The 14740-nt window shown below is 43.3% G+C and overlaps 1 protein-coding gene across 1 annotated transcript; it reads left to right on the top strand.

The window, feature by feature from the left end:
- Positions 1-2615: 2615 nt before the first annotated feature.
- kcnk13b (potassium channel, subfamily K, member 13b) lies at positions 2616-11343 on the top strand (the record flags this gene model as incomplete). Its single annotated transcript, XM_083643554.1, has 3 exons — positions 2616-2949; positions 6042-6805; positions 11194-11343. 3 exons carry the CDS (start codon positions 2616-2618, stop codon positions 11341-11343), a joined length of 1248 nt encoding a protein of 415 aa, XP_083499680.1.
- Between the last annotated feature and the right edge of the window lie 3397 nt (positions 11344-14740).

Here is a 14740-nt window from a genome sequence, read left to right as displayed (position 1 = left end):
CCATGTTTTACAACCCAGCTAAATGAAGTAGCCTAACAAAAGTAGGGAGTCACAAAGTAAACTTAGAACAATAATGTATTATACTCAGGACTGAACAGCACAAACACCTAAAAAGAACAGAACAAAAAGGTGCAGACAGGTGAGGAGGGAGAGAGACACTGAATGGTCTGCAGGCTTTTAAATCCCAAGGAGTACACCGGGCCCAGGTGCACCCAATCAGCCTAACGGCGCAAACACACTGGAAACGGAAGCGGTGCCGCGCGTAAAGTCGGCTCGAGCAGGAGCCTGGCCATTCACACCAGAAGCACCGCTCACAACTTGTACTGACTTCATGCCTGGCTGCTCGCGCAGAGGCTGGTGTGACCGGTGTTCGCCTCGCGTCGCTTCCGTTTCCAGTGTGTCTACGCCGTAACGAACGACCCCAACCACCAGGCTGCTGCAAGACAGGGCCAACATGCACAGCACCAGCCAGGACAGCAGGGGAGTGGGAGGGTCGTCACACATGTTATATAAAGAGTGTGAAAAAGGGTTTCATTGATGCACACCCACCAGTCCTCTTTATAACTCACATTAATAGATACATGTATGCATGCTTCACTAATGGTGTCATTATATTTGGAGAGGAGACATGAACTCATTTGACCTTCAAACAAATCTAGTGAGTCTATATTACCTGAAAGTGGCAGCTCGTTCTGCCCTACCATTATGTTAAACATTCAGCTCCTTCAGGGTTCTATAGCAATGTTGAATCAATTTGCTTTTCTCAAAGATATTGTATGATATTTCATGAATTTACATATTTACAGTGTAACATGATGAGCATAGTTTTTGGCATGCTTTTCTAATATGGGTTATAGTAAAACAAGCATGAATTTGCAATAACTGCGACCGCATATGCAAATTTCCTAAATGCAGGATGGCAGGGGCAGCCCACTATACTCTGCCCCCCTGCATTCCGATCACCCCCTTTTGGCATGAAAAACAACACACACCTTCACACACATGAACACAACACACACCTTCACACACTTAAGTTAAGTTAGTTAGTTACACACACACACACACACACACACACACACACACACACACACACACACACACACACACACACACACACACACACACACACACACACACACACACACACGCTTGACCTCCAGGCCAAATTTCAGCCTCCTACTGTGCCCAGTGCCCACTGACTAAAGGGTGAACTTTTTGTGGACCAACCGACAGACAGAGTGACTTGGAGCTGCTGGTTGCAGCTTAAAAGAAGACATTCCGGCAAAGTGCCTTATAAACATTCTATCCCCTATTTCACCGATATGAAAAGAGTCTCTGCTTCTCTCCATGGTCCTGAAGTGGCCTTGGACACGTCATTCTTCGTTTCCTTCCCAAATTTTCAAAAATAGCTCTTTTGTTGTCCGTGTGATTCTGAATAATTTATTTTGAACCCTTGTTCCATGGTGACATTTGCTGAAATCGTCCCAGGGTAAGCATGAGCAGAAGCATGAATCCCTCATCCCTGCTTTGAAAGGTCAAGTAATATTGATCACACTATGCAAACGCGTTCTATATTGTCAAAGTCAGATCTCCCAAGTTGGAGTCATGTCGAGCATATTTGGGCGAGTTTTGTCTTGTCAGATTCTGTTCTGTCTGCATGTTATTTGAGTGTGCAGAAATAATTGGTAATTGTGTGCAATTTCCCGCATATTTATTTGAGAGTTGCACTCGAAAAAAGTTCTGGTTCACAGCCATATAGATACAAATATTATAATTATAAATACCTAATAATAATAGAATGCTAACGCGATCAGATCTTGTCTAATTGTCCACTGTCAGCGGACATATGGACAGCAAATTCAACTTTTAGCCATGAAGGCTGAGGTTTAATATCCCCCAGCTCACTCATATGAAGTGATTACTGATTATGCGCTTGTATACTTTAATTGGGTAATCAGTCTACATATAGGCTATGGACAATGTAGGTTTTTGGAAGGGAGGGGAAAGGAAAGAAGAGTGAACGGCAGGGAAAAAAGTTTCATGCCACCAAATGCAAACAAGTCCTACCGGAATGCAGGTCTAGGTAGTCCGAAACCGCGCACAAATTAAGCTCTGGCTCGGTGGTACATTCGCGGTGCGTAAAACGTGCGCTCTGGCTCTGGGGTGGGGGCTCAGAGGCAAGAGGAGTATCACAGCACAGTACGACTCTGCATCCACAGGTTGCGCGGCTACCTGCAGTGCTCTCTGTCAAAGCATTTTGTGATGGATCTGGTTATCCGGTAATAAGTTCAGCAGAGGTTGGTGACGTTGTTAGAGGAGAAGCGCGTTTGGATGAATTGTGTGGATTTGGATTCTCATTTTGGGAACAATCATGCCTTGGACCAGCGCAGGTCAACTTGCTCCAATTGTTGTACGACTCAATCAGGCTGCCTCTCCAGCGACTTAACTAGGCTATTTGCGCAGAAGTTGTTTTCTGTTTTGGTCGTGAGCTTGTTAACATTTCTTGTTTTTATTCAATCTTTTTATGATTATTATGCTATTATTGTTTGATTTGAGATCACCATGCCACAGGACCTTCACCGCACCTGCTGCGCCACGGTGACAACGGCAACATAATGGCATGTAGGGGCTGCTGCTGCGGCTCGGGTCCACTAAACGAGGATAATGCGCGGTTCCTGCTGCTGGCTCTGTTCATCGTCCTGTATCTGCTGTGCGGAGCCGCTGTCTTTTCAGCACTGGAGCAGCCCAAGGAGCGGGAGGCGAAGGAGCGCTGGGCGCAGCGCTTTGAGCATTTCAGCCAAAAGTTTAACCTGAGTAAGAAAGACCTGAACAACTTCCTCAGGAGCTACGAGGAGGCGAACGTGGCGGGGATCCGCGTGGACACCATCAGACCTAGATGGGACTTCACCGGCGCCTTCTACTTCGTGGGAACTGTGGTTTCGACCATTGGTGAGACAGAGGCATAAAAACAAGTCGCAGAGTGCAATAGCAATTTCGTGTTGTTTACAATCAATCACAAATCACAATCCATTGTGGACCACCAAAGCAAAAATAAGCAGAAAATAATTAAATTGTTGATTTTGGGATTGATAGAATTTTCCACATGCTTCAAATTATTTTCGATTTATATTCAAACTAGTAGCTATATATCACTGCATCCTCTAACCTTTTTTATAAGGATCCCTAGTGATTCTCCTAACCTTCTTCCCTTTTCTATAATCTACATTCTCCAACTTCTTGTAAATGAAGTAAGGTGACATTTAACACTTAACCAATTTTCTGCACCCACTCAAGGACCCCTGGTGGTCCCCGAACCCCACCTTGAGAACCACTGTTATAGATGATCTGAGTCAGAAAATGCATCTTTCGCCCCAGAAAATCACCCTGACATGGATGTCCCACTGACATGGCTACCTTTCCCTTTCCAGTTCATTCATTCTGTGTAGCCTATACTGTAGACTGGGACAATACGAGTGCCAATCAAACTTCCATGTTGTGAAAGTCAGTTTTTACAGATGAACAGACTGAATTGTCAACTCGTTACACTCCATTTCCAGAGCCAAAGCTCAACTCAGTGGGCGGATTCGAAGGTCTGGACCCAGGCAAATTAAGAGTAGGCTAACAAGAGTAACATTTATTCTATCTATCTATTTAACGTCTATTTAATTCTGTAAAAGTCTGTAAATCTCATGTAAATTCAAAGTAAATTCATATTTATTATCCTAGGAACACTTCACCACTCATGTACATATTGTATATATTTACTCGATTTGATTGCACTTGCAACTTTGTGATTGTCGTTTTAGTTATCTTCCTACTTCTTATCTCTGTATATTGATGTGACCGCTACGCTGCATACAGACACTAAGACAAATTCCTCGTATGTAACTTGCATACTGTGGCAATAAAAGTGATTCTGATTCTGATTCTAAATGATGAAACAGCCGTATAATTTCTTTTCCCAACTTGATGATAGCCATGTTTTTGTTTTTTTCAATTGGCCAAATGACATATCAGCATCTCACAACCAGGCGTATATGACAAGAATAAAAGTAATAACTGTCAAATCTAGTCCATTAGGCTTTATGTGAGGAAACGGTTCTTTGGAAGAAACATCCACCTAAATTAGCCTAAATTAGTTGAGAAGCAATCAGCATCTATCCCCACCAAGAAGCCAGCTTTTTGTTTAGTGGCAATGAGTCATATAGCAGAGTATCTTTTTGATGACACTTAATAACACTTCTTATTTTGACTGTTCTGTATCTCAGCAGCACACAACACAATGCTGCAAGAATTTACAGCTGCAACATTATCTGCTCTTTGTCCAAACCCATCTCATGAGTCTGATTCTGAAATGGGAACTAAAAGGTAGCTATATACATGCCATGTCAGCAAACATGTACACAAATCACTGCAGGTTTTAGAAGGTATCAAGAACGTAATGAATGTAGCATGAGGGCAAAAGAAAGAGATAAACAGAGAGAGAGAGAGAGAGAGAGAGAGAGAGAAAGGGAGAGAGAGACATTGAACATTGATTCACCAATCAGTGTAAAATGAGGGGTGAGAGGGAAACATTGCTTGGATGGATTGGTGCGGTTGATGGCAAAATGGCTCATTTCCACCATAAGCAGCAACAGCACAGTACGGCTCTACTCTTACTTGGCCTTACTCGAGTCATCTTGACCTGATAGACTGGCTGCTTCCACCGCAAGTTCACTTGCCTCCGCCCACAACTGGTCGTCATAGCGACCGCATATCTGCCCTCCGCCCTCCATTTGTATAAGGTTAAATGAACACATGGAAATGTTAACAAACTGTAGATGGAAAATGAATGGCGGATGAAATCCCTTGGTTGTATCATGTTGAATGCAGGAGAGGACGTGACTTTAGCCGGTGTGACTTTGGTGCTCAGTCAGTAGTCACTGCGACCACACCAGGAAGTAGGCTATAACGAATAACGTTAAAATTAAATCCATACACGGAACTTTTAAACTGCTTATGAAATACTGGTGCCTCTATATGACCTACATGGGCAAATGAGACCATCGGCTAGGAGAATGGATATCAATTTGTTGTTATTTGGATCAAGAGAGTCACTCCACAGCTGCACAAATTGACATTCAAACTATCACCCAGCAGCCATTGCAGGGTCGGACGTGGGCCATGCCACGTTGTACATTCCTTGATGAGATGGGTAGCTACCATTCTCCACTTGTTTTAAGATGTGTCGTATAAACCCATTGACCTGCAAAACAATTGGGGAGGATTCAATTCAAAACAAAACAAAAAAAATCAATACTTTGGGACTGATTATACTGATTTGATTGGACTGAAAACACATCTCTTTGGAGTGATTGTGTGGGGGGGGAGGGGGAGAGAGAGAGAGAGAGAGAGAGAGAGAGAGAGAGAGAGAGAGATCAAGCTTGTCACCAATAGCAACCTTTTGCTGGTGGAGTGTGGCAGACATGTGAGCTCAGTTCTTGTAGGGGTAGATCAAATCAGATGGAGCCGATGACTGTGCTCCCTCCTCCAACATACAAACCCCCACTTCTCCAAACAATCCATTCATTCACACTTGTTTTAACGGGATGTTTTGTTGGTCTCTGTGTGTGTGTGTGTGTGTGTGTGTGTGTGTGTGTGTGTGTGTGTGTGTGTGTGAGAGCGAGCGAGCGAGAGACAAAGAAAGAAAGAAGGAAAGAAAGAACGAATGAAAGAAAGAAAAAGAAAGAAAGAAAATACTTGCTAAAGCCAACCAAGTTGTTTTTATTAAATGGCCTAAGCACAACCAGAAAATGTGGTGCACCAAGAGACCCCTCCGAGCTCCAAGCAGCGACCTGCAGCTTGGGGGAGACCGGGGGGGAGACTCGCAGCTACTCGGCCGACTAAACAGCTGGGGACCCTCGCTGTCTCCCCGAGCCTCGGCCGACTTGTACCAGCGTGCTGTCCAGTGAATACATTCAAGTAATAGTCAATCATATGCATCAAGAGATCCAGGAGATTTGCCCACTTTGCTTGATCTTCCTGTGTGTCTCCTCCTGCAGGGTTTGGGATGACCACTCCTGCCACCATCGGAGGGAAAGTCTTCCTGATGTTCTACGGCCTCCTGGGCTGTGCCGCCACCATCCTCTTCTTCAACCTCTTCCTGGAGCGAGTCATCACCATCATCGCCGTCGTGCTCAAGTTCTGCCATGAGCGTCGCCAAAACAAGGCCGGACTCCCACAAAATGGCTGCCGTATCTCCGGAGGAGGTGGACCCGGGGGAGGTGCAGGTGGCAGAGGCGAGGGTCTGGCTGGCTGGAAACCCTCCGTCTACTGCGTCATGCTGATCCTCGGTGTGGCGGCCATCCTGGTGTCCTGTTGTGCCTCGCTCATGTACTCGGCAGCTGAGGGCTGGGGCTACCTGGATTCGCTCTACTTCTGCTTTGTGGCCTTCAGCACCATTGGCTTCGGAGATATGGTGAGCAGCCAGCGGGCTGCCTATGAGGGCCACGCCACAGCCGCCTATCGGCTGGGCAACTTCTTTTTCATCCTGACCGGCGTCTGTTGCATCTACTCCCTCTTCAACGTCATCTCCATCGTCATCAAGCAGGTCCTCAACTGGCTGCTGAGGAGACTGGACACCCACTGCCGCTGTTGTCACCATCAGCACCGACATCCCCGACGGAATGTAGTAGCACCAGGCCACCTGCGTGGTCGCCGGGATCCTTCCATCGAGACGGACGCCATCAACGACAGCGAGACTGACACCGGGCGCAGGATGTCCGGGGAGATGATCTCCATGAGGGACTTCTTGGCAGCCAACAAGGTGAGTGATGCTATGGGCTGTCAACATGGATCTCAATGTTTGAATTTCAGTCAAATCATAAATTCGAACCCCAACCTGCCCATTGAAAATCAAAAATCACATTTTCATCTAATTAGTTACTGATTTAGTAAGTGATTGAACTGAACGCATCACTGCTCCTCATAACTTCATTCCATACACTCATTCTCTGCCACTCTAGCAATTTCATCTAGTAGGCGGTTAGTTGGTATTCAGCACAGACATGCTTACTAGGGGTGGGGGGAAAAATCGATACACCATAGTATCGCGATATTTTGCCTGACGATATTGTATCGATATTGCAAGGCCACCGGGCTACTATAAACTTTAGTTCCAAGGCCAGCAGTAAACAAACGGTAGCATATTTTCATTTTGTTTTAACAGTAACAGTTTTGTCATAACAGTAATTTACAAATTCCCCAGTTACTGAATGGGCTGCACAAGATGTTTTGTGTAAGTGAAGTTGCATTGTTCAAAAACTACCTAAATACAGTAGTCCACACACACATCCAGTTAAGGTGGACTGTAAGTAGACTGTAACAAACAGTTCAGTTTGTCAGGTGCATGCAACTATGACATGACTTTATGAAAGTTGTTGGTCTGTCTACTTGACAATGTTGCTGCAATAAAATGGTTGAAGTCAGATGTACAGACTGAAAAATTGTTCTTATATAAACCAGATGTTGACAAAGTATTCCTTTGGTGACATCATTTGCAGTTGAAAAAGTAAGAAATCGCAATATATCGAAATATCGAAATATCGCAATACTATCGTATCGTATCTCAAGTATCGTTTTAGTATCGTATCGTGGGCATCTGGTGATTCCCACCTACTTACTAGCAGCATGAAGGCAGAAAACTCCTGATTACTTCTTCAAGCGATGCTTGAAAGAGATGAATGAAAAAGAAGAAAGAACATGCACGACACGTCCACTCCGTTGAACAGGTGCAGGGAAAAAATCAATAAAGAAAAGAATCAAACAGAATCCGCACACTGCGTTGACTTGGTCCCAGTCAGTTTTATTGTATTTTAACGTTTCGATCAAAGGATCTTCATCTGAAACGTTAGAATAAATAATATAAATAAATAAAACTGACTGGGACCAAGTGTGAGGATTCTTGATTCTTTTGTTGACACTTAAGATATTTGGAGTCCCCTCAGCAAGATTCTGCAGAACACCGACTCAATCCTGTGACTCAACTCCCGGTAGACTCTCCATCGGTTTAGAAGTGTGCATTGTCCATTCATTGCATCCTGCGTTCATTCATCAACATTATGTAAATTCTACCATCAATATTCTAATTTCAGTCCTAACTGACAGCCCTGAGTGCTGCAGGCTGAGAGCACAATGTAATCTGCAGCTTGTGTGACATTCCATGTCTCTGTGCTATCGTTCTCTGTAGTCCTTTCTACTTTTTATTAATTAGTTGTGTTTGCAGGAAACATCTGAAGTGTGATTGACTAATTAATTATTCATTAATTTCCCTGGCTGAGAATAATTGGATAAAAATTTCTCATGAGTAGTGGAAAGAGAATGTTCTGTCAATAATTCTATTTTCATGTAATAGCACATATTGCAATCATTGATTGAAGTCATGTCATTCACCCTCTCTTGTATATAAGCTACATGTCAGTCATCTCCCTCTATATAAGCTGCAGTCAAATTTCTCATGCAGAATATTGACTGCTCCACTCTCCATCTATTCTGCACGTTTGTCAATGTTGAAACTCCTCAGTGTCAGAGTGACACAATGGTGTGATAATTTCTACACACCTTTTAATTTAAATATCCATTTGTGACCCCAACTCAACATCTCTACCACTTTGTGTGTGTGAATCTAACGTATTGCCAGAGCCAAGATTATATCATGTGTGTAGGAGAAAATATGAAGACATTGGAGAATCATTTAGAATTGATCTATCTGGCCCCTAAGTGAAAAATCATTTTTGAACATGTTACTATGGGATCCTACAGTATGTTCACACTATGTGTGCGTGTGTGTGTGTGTGTGTGTGTGTGTGTGTGTGTGTGTGTGAAAACTGCTAAAATCAGAGACCACTTGAATGAATAATGATAATGATAGGACGATACAGAAATGGCTGTATTTCAAAAACTACAAGGAGTTATAGCAAATGCGGGGTACCATTGAATTCAAAACAACTTAAATTTCAATATGTGCAGTGTAAATCTGATATTTAGCATGAGAGTGGGACACAGAAAAAATGTCACTTCCAGGGCTGTAAGTAAGCTTGGGTCTGTCTCTGTCAGCTGGTGTGTTCTGGGTTCTGCTGTGACATTTTGCGGCATTTCTTGCTCTGGCGGGGGCGGGAGGACACGCACTGAGAACTTGAAATTAACCCAGTGTACCTAAAGCGTCTGTGTGCGGTCTTAAGAAAATCTATCAATTAATTATTAAGGCATGATAAATAGCCTATGTAACATCAAACAAATGTGATTCTGTCATGTGTGGCCATATCAGTTTCCACAGCAAATGTTGTGTTTCCATCTGTAACAGAAAATAATTCTGTGGGGCCTTTCTTCCCTTAACATACTAAATATAGTTCAGCATTTTTCCTGCACAGAGAATTAAGAGATGGTCGCCTCCTCCGTCAAACTTCGTGCCACCTCCAGCTCTCGACAAAACTCTGACAGGCGTCTTCTTTTGAGAACACCATTTCCTAACAAGCGTTGCACTCAGTGGATTTCTGTCATTTGTAATTGCGGCATTACACCAATGTGTTGACAATTTAATGTTAAATATGTTAAATATTCTTTAATAAAGTTATTTTGTTATTTTTAAAAGCAGCCAGTTCTGAGTACCTTTGCATAGTCAAATCGGTGCACAATCAACAGAGAAAACACACACACACACTAAAATCAGTATGGGTCTCAAAAATCCCATATTGTTCGGGTTCTAGTACCACCTCCGCCTCATTTTAAGCCAGGAGAAACCCTGTAGTTGTTAGTCATTAACACGTTCAGTGCCAGCGACGCCATATGGTGTCATTAGAAATTTACCGTACAGTGCCAGCGACGCCAAATGGCGTCATAACTCCAAATTGTTTTTTTGACGGGGGGGGTGTCGATCTAAGCTTCTTACGTCGCCTCTAACAATATTGTAGCTATTGGAGGTCGATAACCTATTTTACAAACCCATTAGGTGGCGACAGCACTCTCCTGATCAGAGAAAAAGGAGCCAAACACACAGAAATAGTCACTGGTGAAAATGAGGAAATCGCATTGCATCCGTCCGTATGCATCGACGTGCCTCCATAAACGAGCACAACGCCAGCTGTGCCCCCAGCAGCAGCATCCGCTGTCACAACTGAGCACTTCCATGTACGCTGCAACAGCACATTCACATAATCAGCATTATTATTCCGAACTGGAAGCATGCCAGCCCGTGACAAACACACGCGGAACCAAAAAGCTGAATGTCGCGCACCATTCACTGTGTGTGCGCAGCAAACTCAGCAGAGACTGAGAGCCACCAGACACATAAGACACACCCAGGAGGCGTGTGCAGTTGAGGGGGGGGGGGGGGGGGGGGAGCACGGAGAGCAGCAGAGCAGCATACACTTCACCCAGACAGACCCAGACATCAGAAAATTAGCTTCAGAGTCAGAGATGTGCTTGAAATGTTTAATTTCACAAAAGGCTCATTATCTCAGCTCGTAGAAAAAAAGGTATGTTTTTCGTTCAATCAAGCTATCTTCTCCGGCTCATAACTAAAGAACGGAAAATGGGATCAATAAACTTTTTTTTGCAGGTGATAGAAGAGAGTCTCATCGTTATTTGTGCGTGTTCAGTGTTTACATAGTAATTATTAAAAAAATTATATGACTGTTTTAAAATGCATTGCGGCCTATGTGGCACAGCAAGCAACCTTTTGCCCAAGGGCCGTGGCACATGGGTTAAGGCTCTGGTAAAAAAAAAAAAAAAAAAAAACATTAAGAAGCTTGTACAAGCTTATCCCACAAGTTTGTAGCAACCACTCCAGAGACCAGACTTATTTGGGCCACGGCACGGCAGGGTAGCATTGATTCATTCAAAAGCATTAAAATATGAATCTCTTTCACTCTTGAAAAGCCGGTGATTGTGTGTGGGAGAGTACATGCTGGTTCATGTTGTTAACAATTGTTCAATGTTTGTCTTGTTTGTTCACTTAAAACAGACAAAGAAAAGAGCCAAAATGCCATCTGGTACTTTTGCATCTCATCTGGTAACGGCAGGTGTGCCTACCGCCAACGCACTGTAGAAATCCTCGTCTCTGGTGGATTCACAGGATCAGTTAGCAGCACTACTAAAAACAGACTAGTTTAAATTATGAAGTTTTCCACTGATTTCTTTCTCTCTGCCCTCCTACAGGTGAATCTGGCCATAATGCAGAAGCAGCTATCGGAGATGGCCAACGGACACCCACGCCAATCCAGTTCACGCCAGAATGGTTTCTCTGGAGGGGTGGGCGCTCTTGGCATCATGAATAATCGTCTGGCAGAAACTAGCGTGGACAGATAGAGGAAACCATTTTAAAGGATGCAAAGGCCACGAGGGAAAGACTAGTATGGACAAACAAAACCATAACAGGCTATTGAGGCTAAGAACTATCCTACCTTCCTTGGAAATGAGATCTGGGTGATATATGATATGAGTACATGCCTTTTCCATCACTTGATAATATTGACAAGCAGGCTGACCCCCATGTTACAATCAAACCATCGCAGCGTCTTGAGAAGAACACGATAGATAAACATCTAACATCTGCCATGTGCCCCATTAGGAATTCAGTTTCCATGGTGACAGAAAAGCCTGCTTGAAGACCTAAGACCTGATGCAGCACATACATACTGTAGTACTTCACACCTGACCAAACCTTCAGCTCATCTAAGGTCGTTATTCATTCTCACTCTGTCCCTTCCTGCGTTGCATACCTGTCATTAAGAGTAGGGATGGGGATCGTTAATTTTTATTGATATTGATACCATCTTAGAGACTGCTTAACGATCAGAGTCTTTAGTGATACCACTATCGATATACTTTTCTATTATTTGGTGGAAAGTCAAGATGAGACGACAATAAATTCTTAACAAAACTGGTATTGCTTTTATTGCTTAAACGTTTTTTTTATTTTTATTATTAAACCTTTATTTAACCGGGTGAGTCCCATTGAGATGACAAGATCTCTTTTTCGAGGGAGCCCTGGCCAAGATAGCAGCAATACAGTTTCAACCAGACACACAATCTGATGTGAAAAAGCACATTATGTCAAAGCATACAGTTGCAAACAGATCACAGAATCAAAAGCCAAAAAGACAGACAGAAACGCAAAGCAGCACATAAGGAAACATTAAAACATAAAAGCAAAACATGTATAACAACATGTATGAAAGCAAACATTAAGAGCACATATAAAACAAAGACATGTACTATGACTAAAAGAGAGACAGGAGGAAACGGGCCTAGCTACGGAAGCACTCACAACCTCCAATTGAATCTGCCTCCAAGCCCTTCACTATATTTTTAAATGTGCTAATGGGGATGAGCTCAGCTCGCTGCAAGTCTGTCTGCAAGTGGTTCCAGGCTGCAGGGGCAGAGAACATAAAGGCCTGCTTGGTTCCAGGCTGCAGGGGCAGAGAACATAAAGGCCTGCTTGGTTCCAGGCTGCAGGGGCAGAGAACATAAAGGCCTGCTTGGTTCCAGGCTGCAGGGGCAGAGAACATAAAGGCCTGCTTGGTTCCAGGCTGCAGGGGCAGAGAACATAAAGGCCTGCTTGGTTCCAGGCTGCAGGGGCAGAGAACATAAAGGCCTGCTTGGTTCCAGGCTGCAGGGGCAGAGAACATAAAGGCCTGCTTGGTTCCAGGCTGCAGGGGCAGAGAACATAAAGGCCTGCTTGGTTCCAGGCTGCAGGGGCAGAGAACATAAAGGCCTGCTTGGTTCCAGGCTGCAGGGGCAGAGAACATAAAGGCCTGCTTGGTTCCAGGCTGCAGGGGCAGAGAACATAAAGGCCTGCTTGCCAAGTTCAGTGCGAACCTTGGAGACTGACCTTAGGGGGGTGTCATTTGAGCGCAGGCAACTGTGAGTCTGTGACTGTTTGATTTCTGAACAGAATGAAATTTGCCTGGTGAGGCAACTCAATTCTTCTTTGTTTAATTAAGGGCAGTTGGCAGGCAATTAAATTGAATTTAAAAACTGTAATCGATGTATGCTTGTGCACCAGTGATTTGAGGCAAATGAGATGAGTATCGTCTCTCAAGACATAACGTTACGTTATAGGACCCGCTAGTCTTTGACGATAGCAGTATCGATAAGCTCTGACCTTATTGATTTTCTGGTGTTGAGAAATTAACGATCGATACCAGATCTCGGATCCTCATCCCTAATTAAGAGGACATACTGTAAGAAAAACAGCCTCTAATAATAGGCGGACAAGTCATTATATACAACAGGTCATTAAAAAATTAAACTGGCAAGAAGAGATCAAGAGAAGTAGAATTCATGCATTGTTACATGTTCACATTCAAGTCAATAGAGAATACACCAATGTACAAGCAGAGTACCAATGATACTCATTCACACAGTGCAGGAGTTAGCTGAATGTGTCAGTCTGTGAGTATTGTCCTCTCCAAATGAATGAGTAGAGGCACACATCTATATTATATCCCATACTGAATAATTATATCTCTATCTATGGTACTACTTTGATTCTTTATCACTCACACCAGACACAAATCCACAAAGAAACTCATTTCAAACCAAACGGACATACAGTATCTCTGGGCTGGCTCTCCGTTTCAGAACAGACACCTATTATGTGAGACTGCCGTTTGCTATTTGGTGCGCTGCACATCATTCAAGACACAGTAGCACCGATGCAACCAACGATGGACATTTTCACACCCTGACCTTGTCCAGACTATCATTCCAGGCCTGCAGCTGATATCTACAGTATACACACAGCAGTGAAACAAGTTGCACTAGACTAGGCCATTTGATGGGATTTTTAGCTCAGTGTTTCAATGGAGGTGTTAGGCTTATGTTTTTGTTCTGTTCTGGATCCATAGCAAGTGCAAAACATGAAATTGACAATATAGGCAGAAAGACAAGTATGTGGGGGGAAAGCATGTGGGCTTATGTGGTGGTGGTGGTGACTTATGTGAAAGCTGCAAGCAGCACAGATGGAGATTTGGGGATACTATTATGCATGGTTGGAGATGATAGACTTCTTCATGGTCTTTGTAGAAGCGTCTGGGAAGATGCTAAAAATACAGGGCGAGACTCCTTCAGGCCCCAGCTGACGTAGCTAGGCTTTAGCCGCGGATTTCACTTCAGTGTCTCCGGTTTCCAGAGAATAGTAGCAGAAAGCCAACCTTCTTCCCTGTTATCTCCGTTACTCTAAAATGGTAACAACAACCAGCAAAAGAAAAATGTGCTACAATATTTTTGTATGATTTGCTATGATCATTTCCATACAATACTTCCAATACTAGAGTCATCTAAATGTTGCAATAACCTTGTCAGTTCACAATACAAAATGAGAAAATGGTGGTGGGATCCAGATGGCTCACAATGTTAACAAAACATAATGCTGAGCAAAGTGTGTATTAGTTTGTAAAAAGAAAAACAAACAAAGTGTGATTCCTGCAGCTCTATGTGACTGTATTTAAATATTCTACTGTTGAGAACCCATTTCAACAACAAGTTTGTAGAGTAATGCAAACATTGTCCAAATAAATCAAACTCCAGTTTGTCTTGTTGAGTTTGTGTGTTTGTAACATAACTGACATTTTCTGAATGCTATTAACCTAGCATACAGGAAATGTTAATACTAATGTCCATACCCACTATTAACTTATTATGGTTATTTCCTTGATCTCATGCCACAATGAATGAACAATGAAACAATGCTTGTCATACA

Source organism: Poromitra crassiceps (assembly GCF_964638095.1).
Source record: "Poromitra crassiceps genome assembly, chromosome: 9".
In the NCBI taxonomy this organism is placed as follows: Eukaryota; Metazoa; Chordata; class Actinopteri; order Beryciformes; family Melamphaidae; genus Poromitra; species Poromitra crassiceps.
Note: the sequence above shows the minus strand (reverse complement) of the source record. Positions and strands in the feature narration are given on the sequence as shown.